Genomic DNA, 14,433 nt, shown 5'->3' with positions numbered 1-14,433 from the left:
CTGGTTACCCGTCATGTTTTCTCTGCTTTCCACCTTCTTGCTTTTTCATTTTCTATCTTCATTAGCTTATCCAATTCTCATACTAAGAGGTGGAAGGAAAGGACTTGCCTTAAAAGCTAGTTACAGTTACAGATATTGGCGTTGGAAGGATTGTGTCTAGATCTGGGTAGGAGGTGGTTGGGTGCGTTAAAAAGCTATATTGATAATCATGAACTCTGGGCAAAGTTAAGTGTCATTGCAAGGTTTCAGATGATTCTTGTGTGTCAGGTTTCCAGCCAGGCCATTACAGAGGGGACCCACAGCAGGCATATTTCAGAAAACTAACAAGAAATTTAACAAAACAAGACATGTCCACTGTACAATGGAATTTTTAAAAATGGAAATAGATTCATATGAACTATAAATTATAAGAGTCAAAGCAGTGTTGTAAATACACTGCAAAACCTATGAATGAAGGTCATGACCTAGATGGGAATCTGTCAGTGCTATAAAAATACATATAAACAAAACATTTTCTTCCTCTGATAAACCTACAAGATATAAAATTAAGAGTATTTACATAATTTTATACTACACACGTGAAAAATGTACCATGCTAGAACAATTTCGTTCCAAAGTTTGAAACATAATTCCATCAAGTAAAAGTGTTCTTCATACAATGTATGAATACTTCCTGGGTATAAAGTTGTTCTTTATATTACAGGTGAGGATCCATCTGAATTATAGTTTGGTTAGAATTTTGTTTCAACTGGTACCTGGAAGAAGATAGAAAGTTCTGGTTCTTAAAAGTTCTGGTCTTAGAAGATGTGTCCCTTTCAATAATCTGATCTTAGAGCAAATGTGGTCCATCTTGCTAAAATGAAGACCTAGAATTTACCAGAGTTAACCACAAATTTTTTGTCTTGAATTTTAATGATCACATACCTTCCACGGCTACTTGGTTAACATAGACCCATGTGATACCATGTTGTGATGTAAGTGTACCTTTCAAAGGCCTAATTTAACTTAATCAAAATGACAGTACAACAGTTGTAGCAATACCCCCCCTTCACAACTGTGTCAGTGGACACACAAGCTCCAAGGGGCTCTGTGTGCTGGCCGGGCACATTCAGCTTCCATGTGGGTCACTGCTGGTTGCCTGATTTGTCTTTCTCTAAGTAATGTAGTGAGGAGTTCATGTTAAATTTTTGTTGTTGTTGTTTTAATATGTGGAGACAGATACAGGATGGTCCTGACTACATTCTGTTAGGTGGTTGGTTCTGAAGTTTTGATTTGACTCGTTAGGTATACGTTCGGTTTCTACACTTTATCTTTTCCAACTTGGTGATAGTTCTGAATGCAACTACTGGGGAGAGGATTTCTCGTAAGGCTTTACTTAGAGGGGGCTCAGGCAAGGTGACCCATGTGGATTTCTCTAGAATCCAGCCCTGGAAAACATGGCTGGCTGGAAACATGATTGGTGCTTTCTGCGAATGTGCTCTCATTCAGGCCTGTCTAACTTCTGGAATGGCTTTTTCATTGAACTCTTCTTATTTGGCATAAGTTTTAATAAGGACCTAGTGTTATCTATTCTAGATACATCTTCATTTCTAATCTAAATTTCTTTTTTTTTCTTCTTAAACCTTTCCTCAAATAAGAGAAATACCATCAGCCACCTCTCATACTTGAAAGCAATTTTTAGATTCTTTCTCAGGATCCCTAATTCCATTAGTCTTTCACCAAAGGATAGAACCAGTGTACCATAGTGAATAGAGCCCAGGGCTTGGCATCAGACAGATCTTGCTTCAAATCCTGTTATTGTCACTTTGGTTGGTGTGTGACTTTAAGCAAATTAGTTAAGCTCTCTGAGCCCTCCCTAATTTCCTCATTTATGAAATGATATTTTCTTCACATACTGTTGTAAGGATGAGATAATGAATGTGACACACCTGCCATGTACCTGACCTGTAGCAGATACCTAATTTGATTTGTGATTCTGCTTTTCCCAGACTGGAGCCCTCCCTTAAAGGACTGAATATTCTAGAGATGAATGTTCTAAAATGAAATAGAACTACCCAGCTAAATGAACTTGAGACCTTCTAGTAAGGAAGGAGAGGAGCTTAACTTCACTTTCACTGCTGGCCTAGGCTCTGTGGTGGGGGCTTCCCCATGCACCTGGGAAGCAGGAAGTGAGTATGAGCTTCTCAGCGCCATCACTAATCCATCTGTAAGTGGAAACAGCCAAACTTTCTCTGCCTCCTGGATTGTTATAAGAGTAGAATAACATCTTGGTTTTAAGTACTTTGAAAACATAAAGATCTCTCTCTCTGTATGCTCAATATTGCATTAATAGAGACCTAGTATCACTATTTTCTATCTTTTTTGTACTGGTCTGGGTTTCTTTTCTCCCAAAGTCCCTATGAACACTGGCATTGCTTCTGTTTTCTAGGGAAGAGGCCCAGTGGCTCAAACAAGGGCTGGACTTTCTGCAGCCTGCTGGAAGAGGCCTCACTGCTTTTCAGTCTTTTTTGTTGTTGTTGTGATGTCTAGGTACAGCTAACATTGTTGAAGAATCTTACCTGACATTCTCGATTACGTAATCCTCCATTTGTATTTATGGTAAAATCAAATTTCATTTCTTTTTCCTGAGAAAACCAGAATAGAATCATGGGTTAGGAACATTAAAAAAAATGTTGAAAAAGAAAGGGGAATTGAAGTACAGATGGTTTTTATATAAATGTGAAAGTCACCAAAGAGCTGGTACCTGACTGGCATTAAACTTTGAAACATTGTAGTCCTTTGTCATCCAAATGTGCAAGACAGCATCATGGATTGTTAAGAAGAAGACTGAGTCCTTGACTTCATCGTCAAAAAAGTCACACTGTGCAAGCTTCTCAATGAAATCATCTGAAGAGTGGGAAAGAAAGAATAACAGGAAGAAGTAATTGTTCAGCCACAGGTCTCTTCTTGAGACTGGAGATCTGAATTTCCGTTTGCAAACATGCAGTTCATTGATGTTTGGTAAGGTGTTTGGCGATCGCAATGGTACGATACCAGCGTACAATTAGTATGGTGTTTTCTGAAACAAAAGGATACCTTTCTAATAAAAGAAAACATTTACTGCCCTAATAAGAAAGAAAAGATTCCAATGAGGAAGAAAATCAATCCATTTTCCTTTAGGCAAAATCCTAGTGAGTTAATCTCCCTGGCTAATGATTACAGCAGCAAGTATGGCTTATACAAAATTGGGATTCTGCCAAAATAGGACATATGCTCATAGACCAGTGGTATGCTCTGGTTCTGGATTGCGAGACCTATTATCTACCAGTTACTTACTGTAGTCCATTTTCCTAATAAAGAGAATACATATAAAGTCATATATAATTACTATATTAATATACGAGTATATATTAATATAAATTATTATTATAATTAATAGATCATAAACAAGACCTAGACTTTGGAGAGGCCGTCTACATTGAGAGTTGGCCATGAGCCTGAAGTGATTGTCAGAACATAAAAACAGCTTACCATCACTTCCAACGATATACACATCTACATTGATCCTGATAAATTCTTGCAGAATCTGTTAAAAAGAAAGTAGATCTTCCTTAGGAAACAGTTTTACTTGTCAGAAACATAAAATGATCATAATCATGCCTTATGGATATTGTGTTGCTTAGAGAACCTTTTACATTTAAAGGAGATAATGGTATAAAGAGACACTAAAATTAACAACAAGGCTCTGTGGTGGAAGGAAATAAATCCAAAGGAAAGAACTCTCCTCTTCAGAAAGAAGTTAAAAATGATCATTCCTGTGGGAAGTATGATGGGGAAATCTTCTGTTTCCACTCACAAGATGGGCTCTGATTTAATCTGAAAACCAATTCCTTTATGGGATGACCTTGACCAGAGCTTTCTTGCTGCACAGAAGTAGAAAAACCCAAAACCCTATGGCTTGTAACCTGTTTATTATTCCTGTCCACAGTGACTGGATGTAGTAACACCAGTGAATCTTGATTTGTTTTCTAGGTCCTAGGCTAAGAATGAATACCAGTAGTGATGTGAGTGAGGTCATATAAGATAAGAAGAGTTATGGTTGATCATTTTAGATGATCATTAAAATCATTGTCAATCATCAGTAAACACCAAACCTCTACAAGGCACTGAACCAAGAATAAGGGCTTTAAAGAAACATAAGGCAGAGTCCCTGTCCTTTGTGCTATACTGCTGGGACCAGAAACAAATTGTGTGTGTGTGTGTTATGTGTGTGTGTGTGTGTGTGTGTGTTTTCTCCAAAGCTAAAACAACTGAAAGAAAAGAAAAAGCAAGCAGTTTTGAGAGTTCTGTGATGTTAAAATTTTTTTTTTAAAGTCTGAGGGAAACGAAATCGATTCAGTTTTCTAATTTTGTATTCAGTTCACCCATATTTAATAGACATTATCTTAGCTCAGTTCTTATGTAGGCAGAGGTCTGTGACAACCCCAGAAAAAGAGGGGTAAATGTGGAATGTCTTAAATTTTCTTTAGTCTCTCTCTGTATCTCTGTTGGAAACCAGTTTATTTTAGAAATGCTCACAGAACCATGGAAAGAAAACAGAGTACAACCTGAAGCTTTTAGTCCTATTTTTAAATCACACATGACATTGATTCTTTCACATAGCTCCTTTTTTGGTGGGGTGGGAGTGATGGGGGGGTAGGGAGAGGTTTTGGATAGCAAAGTGAAATTTCTTTTTTTTTTTTTTAAAGATTTTATTTATTTATTTGACAGAGAGAGATCACCAGTAGACAGAGAGGCAGGCAGAGAGAGAGAGGGAAGCAGGCTCCCTGCTGAGCAGAGAGCCCGATGCGGGACTCGATCCCAGGACCCTGAGATCATGACCTGAGCCGAAGGCAGCGGCTTAACCCACTGAGCCACCCAGGCGCCCGCAAAGTGAAATTTCATCAGTTTGTAATGGATAAAGACCAAACAAAAGGATCTGCTATTCCACCTTTGTCAAAGATCATCCCAAATGTTCTGTATTTCAGGACAACTTCGATACAGTGCCCACAGGATCTAAAGGTCCTACAGAGCTGGGATTTCATAGGAGTGCGGGCATAGTTGTGCAGTGGCAAGTTCAGCGTACGTTAGAAATATGGGTGTGGTTGTCTTCAAATTTATATGCCAGCCTCCTGGGCAATGCTCTTTCAAAGAGCTCAGTGAGGGACGCCTGGGTGGCTCAGTTGGTTAAGCAGCTGCCTTCGGCTCAGGTCATGGTCCCAGCGTCCTGGGATCGAGTCCCACATCGGGCTCCTTGCTCATCGGGGAGCCTGCTTCTCCCTCTGCCTCTGCCTGCCATTCTGTCTGCCTGTGCTTGCTCTCTCTCCCTCTCTCTCTCTGACAAATAAATAAAATCTTTAAAAAAAAAAAAAAAAAGAGCTCAGTGAACGCACCACATCCACTCCCACTCTCTGTGTGGACTATCCTAAAATTACGATTTGCTTCTGGGTAAGTGTGTATGATCTAAAGAACCATCTTTCCTCAACTATATCTTTTTACCTTTGGCCACTGATCGGTTGTGTTCATTCAGAAAGAAAGTAATTACCGTTTTGAGCCCCCTCATTGAAGAAATGTCAAGAAATGACACTGCTGAAAAGTCAAGAATAAGGCTATGCAGGTTGATTTTAGGGACCACCATGTTGAGAGGAAGATCAGCATTCCAGTCTATCTGGAAGGGCAGGTCGCTGGTGTTGATTGGCCCGTCCAGTTCTTCTATCTCGCTGTTGTCCAGCTCATCGTCGGAATCTTTAAAGCCAACATTGGTGCATACGAACCCTTTCTGCGAGAGAAGACAAGAAATACGCTTGATAGCTCTGACCAAAAGAAACATTGCCTGTGTCAAAAATACCCAGTGAATTTTTGAAGCTCACATTCAAAGTCAGCTCAAGCCCTTTCCTTCTGAGAAGGAACGTTTTCCCAGGAAAACAAAAGTTTTAAGGAGACCCTCAAAGATGCCATTGAAAAAAACAATACTGACACCCGACATACCTGGTTTATCCAGCATTTCACTTAAAGGAATGGAACCAACACCTTGAACTACATTTTATACGCTTTTAGCTATAATACCCAGAAATGTGGTCAAGAAACTTACTGGTTTCATCCCTAGGAAATAATCAAAGTCTCACTGGACTTGAGAGGCCCTTAGGAAAAACAAAGAAGGCCTACAAGATTTTTGCTAAAATGCTATATAATTTGGTCACACAAATTGTCAGATGTATATGTAGTCCACGCTGGGCTAAGGTTTTGTTGGTTCCAGGAATAATCAGTGCATGTTGAAATGATAATTCACTTATGATTAAATACAAAAATATAATTTTTCCCATTAAAAAAAGAAAGAAAGAAACTTACTGGTGTCGCTTGCAACAGGCCTTTCTTCTGCAGCTTCCGGATTTTTTTCAAAGCTTTGTTGCGCTTGCGTAGAATTCGTAGCGGGTTGAAGCCAACCTGAAAAATCCATTGCTGTCTTACAAGAGTGTGGAATAGGATGCTGCTGAATATCCTGTAACAGAATTCTAATAACTTTAAGTGGGATGGGTTGGGATTGGGGCACATAATAACGATATGTGTAAGAAAACGTAGAAGTGGTTCAAACAACAACAGTGACAGCATTGTGTCAACGACTTTGGTCTGCTCAGCCTGTGTTCTGTTACTAACATTCAAAAACCTGGGACTTCTGGGTGGCTCAGTGGTTAAGCATCTGCCTTTGGCTCAGGTCATGATCCCAGGGTCCTGGGATCGAGCCCCATACTCAGCAGGGAGCCTACTTCTCCCTCTCCCTCTACTGCTCACCCTTCTTGTGCTCTCGCTCTCTCTGTCAAATAAATAAATGAAATCTTAAAAAAAAAAAAGGTGATTCTGCTTTGAACCTTATCCTAAAGGGCCTTATTTCCCAACATATTAATAGAACCCTTATAAAGTAGTTTTACCTGCTCTGGAACACGGGACAGAAAAACATGAACACAATCCAACTTCAACATATGTGAAATCAGTCACCCTCTGGTTACAGAGCAAACATTTCATTCCTAGATATATGGTGGAATTACCAAAAAAAAAAAAAAAAAAGTAACAACTTCAAACCTTACAGCATCGATAAGTTTCTGTTTAAAGAAATGAATATTTGCGAAGTAGATGGGGGCTGGACACCTGAAGATCTTCACCCCTTCTGGCTCATACATCTGTAAGGCAGAGAAGTAACATGAGACAGGCCCACAGGACTCATATTAATATCTTTCAGCAAGTCAAAGTAAAAAACAGATCTTCCTTACGTCAGAGTAATCCTTCTTATTCTTGTAGATGTTGCTCCTTCCCACATTAGCCAGAGTGCTGCATTTTGGACTGCAGGGAAAATCGACACCAAGTGAATCACTCGTGAGCGTGTGTGAGGCCCGTAAGGCTAACACCGACTTCTCCTAGCAAATCAAGGCTACGAGCAGGCTCACTTTCAAAATGTAAAAGGCCGGGGAATCATCATGTCATTGGATACCTTGGGGGGCAAGCACCTTGTTTTACCTATCCTAGAACAACGCCTTCCATTTACCACCTTCCAGCTTACAAAGTGCTCGCATATGCTTTTGCTCTTTGGGTTCAGAATATCCTAGTTATTCAGTGAAATTGATACAATCATCCAGTTGTACAGGTGAGAGCATGGAGAAGCACAATGTTTTGCCTAAACCACTCGGTCTGTCTCTGTGATTGATGAGTCCCCGAGAAATGAATGAAAAGATGACGAAATCAGAGGAGGCAGGAACACTTCAACATAAATATGTTCCATCAGCCAGAGATTAACATTAACCACCCCACCTTCTGTCCTAGAACTCCTGAGCCACCAAGAAGACTATTTCTCTGTAACACCATGCTATCCAACATAGGCTGAGACATTATAATGGTGACATTATATGGCAGAGATTTAAGAATCAGGAAGATGTTTGGACTGGTTGTTAAGAATCAAGAATGCTAACTAGTCTTTGTGGACTTTTTGGATGACAGGGGCCTTTGAGAAGTTCTCTAGCCCAGTCCCGTTTTTAGATGGGAGAGCAATCCAGCAACCCGTAAAGAGGAACAACCCTCCACTAGATGTGGAGAATCCCACAGTCTTCTCTGGAACCCATTTTCATGTCTGGCAAGACTATGGCAAAGACATGACACCTGCTCAGAGGATAATGACTTCCAGTTTCCACTGGGCAAAGAGACTCTGCAGTACATATGATTTCTCTGAATTGGTGGCAAAGCAGGGAACAGATCAGTAGCTGGTGGGACCTGGGCTGAAGCTCTGAGGTCAGGACATGTCTATGGCCCTTCAGGCCTTGAGGAGAGCCACACAAGGAAAAACGGACCAGCCGGTCTTGATAGATGTGCATGCCTGTCAACTAAACTACTTTCCCCTGAAACTGTGATGTTTGACCCCCTCCCACAGAAAGGTCCAAGTCTGTAAGGAGGCAGAGCATGATGAACACTCACAATTGGGTCCTGAACACAATGGTCAGAAGCTGAAACGCCACGCTAGCTGCCAGGCCTAAACCAAGTCCCAGGACAATGGCAAAGATGAAAGTCATGATCCAAATTAGCTGTGAAAAGAAGGCAACACACGCACTACAATTTACTCTGACTCAACCACAGTGTCTTAGGTCCAGAGCTTTGAGAAAGCATGAACTTCTAGAGTCAAAGCAGAGGCTGGAAGTGTGCAGAACAAGGGACCTGCCTCAAGGGATCATTTCTTTTTTTTTAACTAAAGATTTTTATTTATTTATTTGAGAGAGAGAGGGAACAAGCAGGGAGCAGCAGGCAGAGGGAGAAGCAGACTCACCTCTGAGCAGGGAACCCGATCCCAGGACCCTGGGATCACGACCAAGCCAAAGGCAGACACTCAGCCAACTGAGCCACCCAGGCTCCCTGAGAGTGTGTCCTGACCCAGTTAAGGAAGTAACTGAGTCTATATGGCACAATTAAAACTGTAGAACCAACAGCTGTTGGTTAAAATCAGCAAAGTAACTGACAGTGCTTCTCCTGATTTCTTACTGGTGGCCTGCTGATTTAATAAATGGCCACTATCTGCACAAGAATGTCAGCATGTCAAAATGGTGTTAAAATCCCCAACAATCATCTACCAGGAACAAGAGTAAACCAATACAGCTGATTACTTTATGCTAGTTAAGTACCATAGGATATGTTAACAACCTTTTTATGCCCCAGACTTTGATCCTGATAAAATTATGGACTCTGCGTCTCATCACAAGGCATGTCAAGAGCAGGGGGAGACTTTATAGGGTATTTCCAAAAAAAATGTTCAGAATTTAAAAATGTTGCCGATTCTCTGGAAACAAACATCCGATGTAATGAAAAACTGAGGCAACCATATCCCACTAGTGTTTCATGGAGCATCTCCTTCTTGCCAGTGGCCTGTCCTTTTAAATTAAAATCCCAAAGAGGGATCATTAGAGTATGCAGTTTAAAAATAGCAAAGGAAGGGGCAGCTGGGTGGCATCGTTGGTTGGTTTGGCCTTGGATTCTTGGTCCCCACTCCATACGGGGACATCATGGGTGTGAGATCGAGCCCCAGTTGGGTTCTCAGCTCAGCATGGAGTCCGAAATCAGCATATTGTTCTGACTTCTCTCTCAAATATCACCTCTACTCACACAATCATACTTATCCTTTCGCCAGAGTCTTCGTATCTCTGTGAACTGCATCAGCATTCCTTTCAAGTTCCCAAGTGCTAACGCCGCCAGGACAGACTGCAAAAAAACATAAACAGCAGATGTACTTAAAGATAAATAAGTCATACAGAAATAAGGGTGAAGGTTGTAGATAAGCATGTCCTTTAAAGGGCCTCCAAGCCCAGCCCAGAACACACCCTTTTTCCAGTGTCTAGTGCCCTGCAGGACATAGCAGACCTAAGACTCTGACCTATTCCCAGGGATGCATTTGTCCCCACCATGGTGACAGTGCCAGGCTCTGGGTAGAGGAAAGCACTTACTGGCCTGAACCTTGGGACAGAGGCAGGCAGATCTTAAGACCGATGCCTGAAATGAAACTTTCCCAATCAGAGACAGTCTAATGTGTGTTTATTTATTGGAGGTGGAGAGAAGGGGTTGCTCTTTGTTTAAAAAAAAAACAAAAACTTGGGGAACTTGCAGCACCCAGAATCATAATTCAAACCTTTGAGGATGATCAGCCTTCAACCATTTTTTATTTTTTTTTACAAACCATTTATTTATTTATTTGAGAGAGAGAGAGAACATGTGCATGTGAGAGGGGCAGAGGAAGAGGGAGAGAATCTCAAGCAGACTCCGGACTGAGTGTGACATTGAAAAGGAAGTTGCTAGTTAAGTACTGGTTAACTGGTTAGAACTAGTTAGTTCGCAAATGAATGCCAGTTACAAAATCGTGAAAACTGAGTAGGGTCTGTTGACAGCACGGTGCCAGTGTCCCTGTCCTGGTTCTGATCACGCACTGCAGCAACTGTAAGATGTCCCCGCTGTGCTGGGTGGGTGAGGCGGGTGCACAAGGCGCTGTAGGCTGTGCCCCTCCGCTGGGGGACCCAAGGATAGAGCATGTCAGGTGCCCACTGCCGAGGAGGATTACCCCTTCTCTTTCCATCAGGTGTCTTTTCCTTACCTGTTCAGTATTCCCCGGAGAAAAATTTTTTTAAATTTTTCAATGCAATACAGACACAAGAGAGCCCTTTAAAGAGTAAAGATTACAGAGCACTGAGAAGCCACAGAAAGGAAAAGGGATAATTTTTATCAGGAATCAGGTCTGCATACTGTACTTGATGTAAAGGATTAAATGGGTATAAAATGATAAGAACAGGGGCACCTGGGTGGCACAGTGGGTTAAGCATCTGGTTTCTGCTCAGGCCCTGACATCTGGGTCCTGGGATTGAGCCCTGTGTCAGGCTCCAAGCTCAGCGGGAAGTGGCTTGAGGTTCTCTCTCTTCCTCTCCCACTGTCCCTCCCACTTGTGCGCACGCTCTCTCTCTCTCTCTCAAATAAATAAATAAAATCTTCTAAAAGATGCTGACAACTGCTGATGCTTAATCAGCACTCATTGATCACCAGCTCTTCTTGTGGGTTATTTTGCATAGTTCACATGACAAAGAGAAGCAAACTAGCTATTCCGGTCAAACAGATACTACAGATACAATGGCCTAAGTAGAACTCATCACACGGATCCTTTGTCAGTGGGGCTTTGACTCACAACACGGGCAATGTCCTGGGGTGTGCTTTATTCATGACAGAAATAGGTTTTTAACTGGCATGACTTCTTGAGGTTGGCCAAGTCAACATGGGCAATGTAGAGCCCAAGGGTACCCTTGGGAAGAAGCACGATAGGGTAGAATTCTCTAATAGGGGGGTTGCGTGTGCACTTAATTTTACTGAGATAGACATTCTATTTCTTTGGTGGAGACTTCATGATTCCTTCAATGCCATTCCTTTGGAAAGCAGTAGGCTAGACTGTAGAGAACACATATTCCTGGCAGTGAGTACTCTGCATGGCTTGAAGACAAAGTTGTCCAGTGAGGCTCTTTCGGACGACCACACTGTTAGTCTAGAAACCTGGGACCAGATTCACTTTCTAGCTACCAACCAGCAAGGAAAAAGGATTAGATATCAACCAAGAAACACTATGGGCTGTGTCCAATCTCTATGCCCTTTGTAGTGAGAAGTATAATGTTTGTAGAATAATAACAATATAATAAGTATACTAACAATAATGGCTACATTTATTAAATGCTTGTCCCGTGCAAGTCCTTAATGTGCATTATTTCATTTAGTTTTCACAGCAACTCTGTGAGGCAAGTGCTGTTTTCCTCCCTATTTTTACAAATGGAGAACGTGAAGTTCAGAGAGGTTCAGTAATTTGCCTAAAAGCACACAGAGAAAAAGAGGCAGAGCCTGGATTAGAAGGAGGTCTCCAGGACGTAAGGACCAATGTTCCGTGGAGCACCTCAAAATTACATCACCTCCACAGAAAACAAGGTATTTACTGTCGTCTGGTTTCCTACAGATCCTTTGTTTTCCAGGGTCTACCGTTACTTCTTTAATTGGGGGGTTGCAGCCATTTACAAAGCATGAACCCAAACCCTCAAAAACCACAGTTCAGGAGAGATGGACCAAGGAGCAAGAGGGTGACGGTGTGAGGTCTGTGTGGAGGGCCCCCGCAGCCTATAACCTGAGAGTGTTGGTCTTGGAGTCCGACCAAACCCTGGAAATTGCAGGGTGGATCCATGAGAACGGGTTGTGCGGCTGGTAGCACCACTCTCTGAATTTGATAGAGGCCCCGATGACCTCAGCCTCTAGGGGAATCTTCACTTCCATCAATCCACATTGAAGCTGTAGCACCTGGCCGTCTTTCTGTCTAAACATTAATTATTTTCAGGGCTTACAAACATGTGGAGAGTGGAGCAGATAAGGGAGCTGGGGCTTTTGCGTTCCTAGCATTCATAAAATGCTGCTGAAGACTTTGGCCCCAGACTATGGGCCAGGAAGGGTACTCAAGAATTTGCAGTTCCCGCATTTTCCTGTCTGGTTTGCACTTCCAGAATGGAAGAGCCAGGGTCCTTGATTCATCATCACCCGAAGCCGAGAAAGAGAGAGAACCCAAAGAGAGATGAGCGTTACCTTTTGTAGTGGTTCCAGAAGAAATCCAAGGGCTAAGATGACAATCAGCACGATGATAGCAGAGAGAATCCCAGCAATCTGTAAAGATGAAAAGATTGTCATTACAAAATCAGCATCTCCCCCAGCTTGGAGTCGCCAGTCGGGTCCCAATGCCAGGACAACCCCTGCATTGAAGACCCTCAACTACCTGTGTTTTGCCCCCAGTGCTCTCCTGAACCCCCGATCTGGAGAGGGCTGTACTCCCAGCAAAGCCTTTGAATGATCCACTGAATATGTTACTCAGTCCCAAGGCTATTAACTCCTGGCAGGAGAACAAAGAGGAATCTTTTTTAGAAATGGCACTGCGATGGTACGATGTCCACAAAGTATTACTTGAAGTTGCCTAAAGAGGCCCAGCCCAGGTTGTAAACTTACTTGATTGCCATCGATCGGATAATCGTATTTGAGGGAGTAGACACTGGCCACGGAGAAGGCCACCACAAAGCCAACGATGGCAATGCCGAAGCTGTCTCCAATGGTCTCTAGGAAAATCTGTGTGTCCGGTGCGATGGGAGACTGAAATCTGAAAAGGAAATGGAGTGAGTCTGAGCATCACCTACCTTCAATGGCACTCACTTGTCCTCAGAAAAAGCCCAAATTCCTTAGCTGATTCCTTCCCGATCTGTTCCTTCCGGACCCCTACTCCTGCTCGATCACTGTCATTTCCCAGAATTGATGCTCCAACCATACCACGCTTTTGTTTGTTTCTCAAAGACATCATCTGGGGGGCACCTGGGTGGCTCAGTGGGTTAAACCTCTGCCTTCGGCTCAGGTCATGATCTCAGGGTCCTGGGATCAAGCCCCGCATCGGGCTCTCTGCTCGGCAGTGAGCCTGCTTCCTCCTTTCTCTGCCTGCCTCTCTGCCTACTTGTGATCTCTCTCTCTCTGTGTCAAATAAATAAATAAAATCTTTAAAAAAAAAAAAAGACATCATCTGTACTCTTGCCTTGGAAACTTCTGATTTACTCTTTCTTCTGCCTGAACTCTTCTCCTCATCACCATCCCTCCTTCCAGAAAGTCTTCTCTCCCCACCAAAGTCAGGGGTAGGTGAGGTTCTCTGTGCTTCTCCAGCCCTGGATACCTCCCTTCCTTACCCCACCCTCCCCCACAGCTCTCTCCCCAGACACAGAGCAGGGACTGTGACTACTTCATCGTTCTGTGACCAAGACCAAGCAGTCTTCTTGGCGAGCATCACATGATCAATATTTGTTGGGCAAATCCATGAGGGAATGCCATCGAGGCTGAGTTTGGTCTCATTTTGGAGTGTGACCAGCAAGAATTGAGCACTGCTGCAAACTTTGGAATCTGTTATCTTACTGTTGAAAAGCATAGCTGCCTGAATTATATACCAGAATGCAAACCATGATAGCGGTGCATCTGTTATTTTTGCTAGTATAGCCGCATTAGAAGGTACACTTATATCCCTATAAGCCTCATGCAAAATGTCTTAGATCCCACTTGTATTGTTACATGGGATTGAAAAGCATCACCCACAATCCCTCCAGTGGTTACCATGGATGAAGGTCTTTGAGCAAACACAATTAAAGACAAGGGAAGCGAGAAAGTCTTCCCTCCATCAATAACAATACCTTCCATGAAAAACCCTCAGCAAACAGATGGGCCTTGGACTCTGCCCTGGGACCCACAGGAGTGCTGGAGCCAACCGTGGCTCTGACAGGGAAGACCATTTATAGTCACGTGGTGTCAGGGAAACGTTCAACTCAAAGAAGATCCTTCTGCATTTGTACCTCATGGATT

At 42.6% G+C, this 14,433-nt stretch overlaps 1 protein-coding gene across 1 annotated transcript in view; it reads right to left on the bottom strand.

Moving 5' to 3' along the window:
- The window catches only part of SLC26A3 (solute carrier family 26 member 3), a 31,604-nt gene continuing 17,171 nt past the window's right edge, over nucleotides 1-14,433 (bottom strand). The window contains exons 9-21 of the mRNA XM_047695861.1: nucleotides 13,051-13,198; nucleotides 12,824-12,937; nucleotides 12,637-12,714; nucleotides 9,652-9,747; nucleotides 8,476-8,582; nucleotides 7,284-7,353; nucleotides 7,101-7,193; nucleotides 6,367-6,462; nucleotides 5,564-5,797; nucleotides 3,511-3,565; nucleotides 2,744-2,886; nucleotides 2,559-2,624; nucleotides 1-755 (exon numbers count right to left, since the gene is read on the bottom strand). Coding sequence (XP_047551817.1) covers nucleotides 732-755; nucleotides 2,559-2,624; nucleotides 2,744-2,886; nucleotides 3,511-3,565; nucleotides 5,564-5,797; nucleotides 6,367-6,462; nucleotides 7,101-7,193; nucleotides 7,284-7,353; nucleotides 8,476-8,582; nucleotides 9,652-9,747; nucleotides 12,637-12,714; nucleotides 12,824-12,937; nucleotides 13,051-13,198 — 1,324 coding nt within the window. The 3' untranslated portion in view covers nucleotides 1-731. The remainder of the gene's footprint in view (nucleotides 756-2,558; nucleotides 2,625-2,743; nucleotides 2,887-3,510; nucleotides 3,566-5,563; nucleotides 5,798-6,366; nucleotides 6,463-7,100; nucleotides 7,194-7,283; nucleotides 7,354-8,475; nucleotides 8,583-9,651; nucleotides 9,748-12,636; nucleotides 12,715-12,823; nucleotides 12,938-13,050; nucleotides 13,199-14,433) is intronic.

Source organism: Lutra lutra, chromosome 11 (assembly GCF_902655055.1).
Source record: "Lutra lutra chromosome 11, mLutLut1.2, whole genome shotgun sequence".
In the NCBI taxonomy this organism is placed as follows: Eukaryota; Metazoa; Chordata; class Mammalia; order Carnivora; family Mustelidae; genus Lutra; species Lutra lutra.
This window is presented reverse-complemented; position numbering and strand designations above follow the sequence as displayed.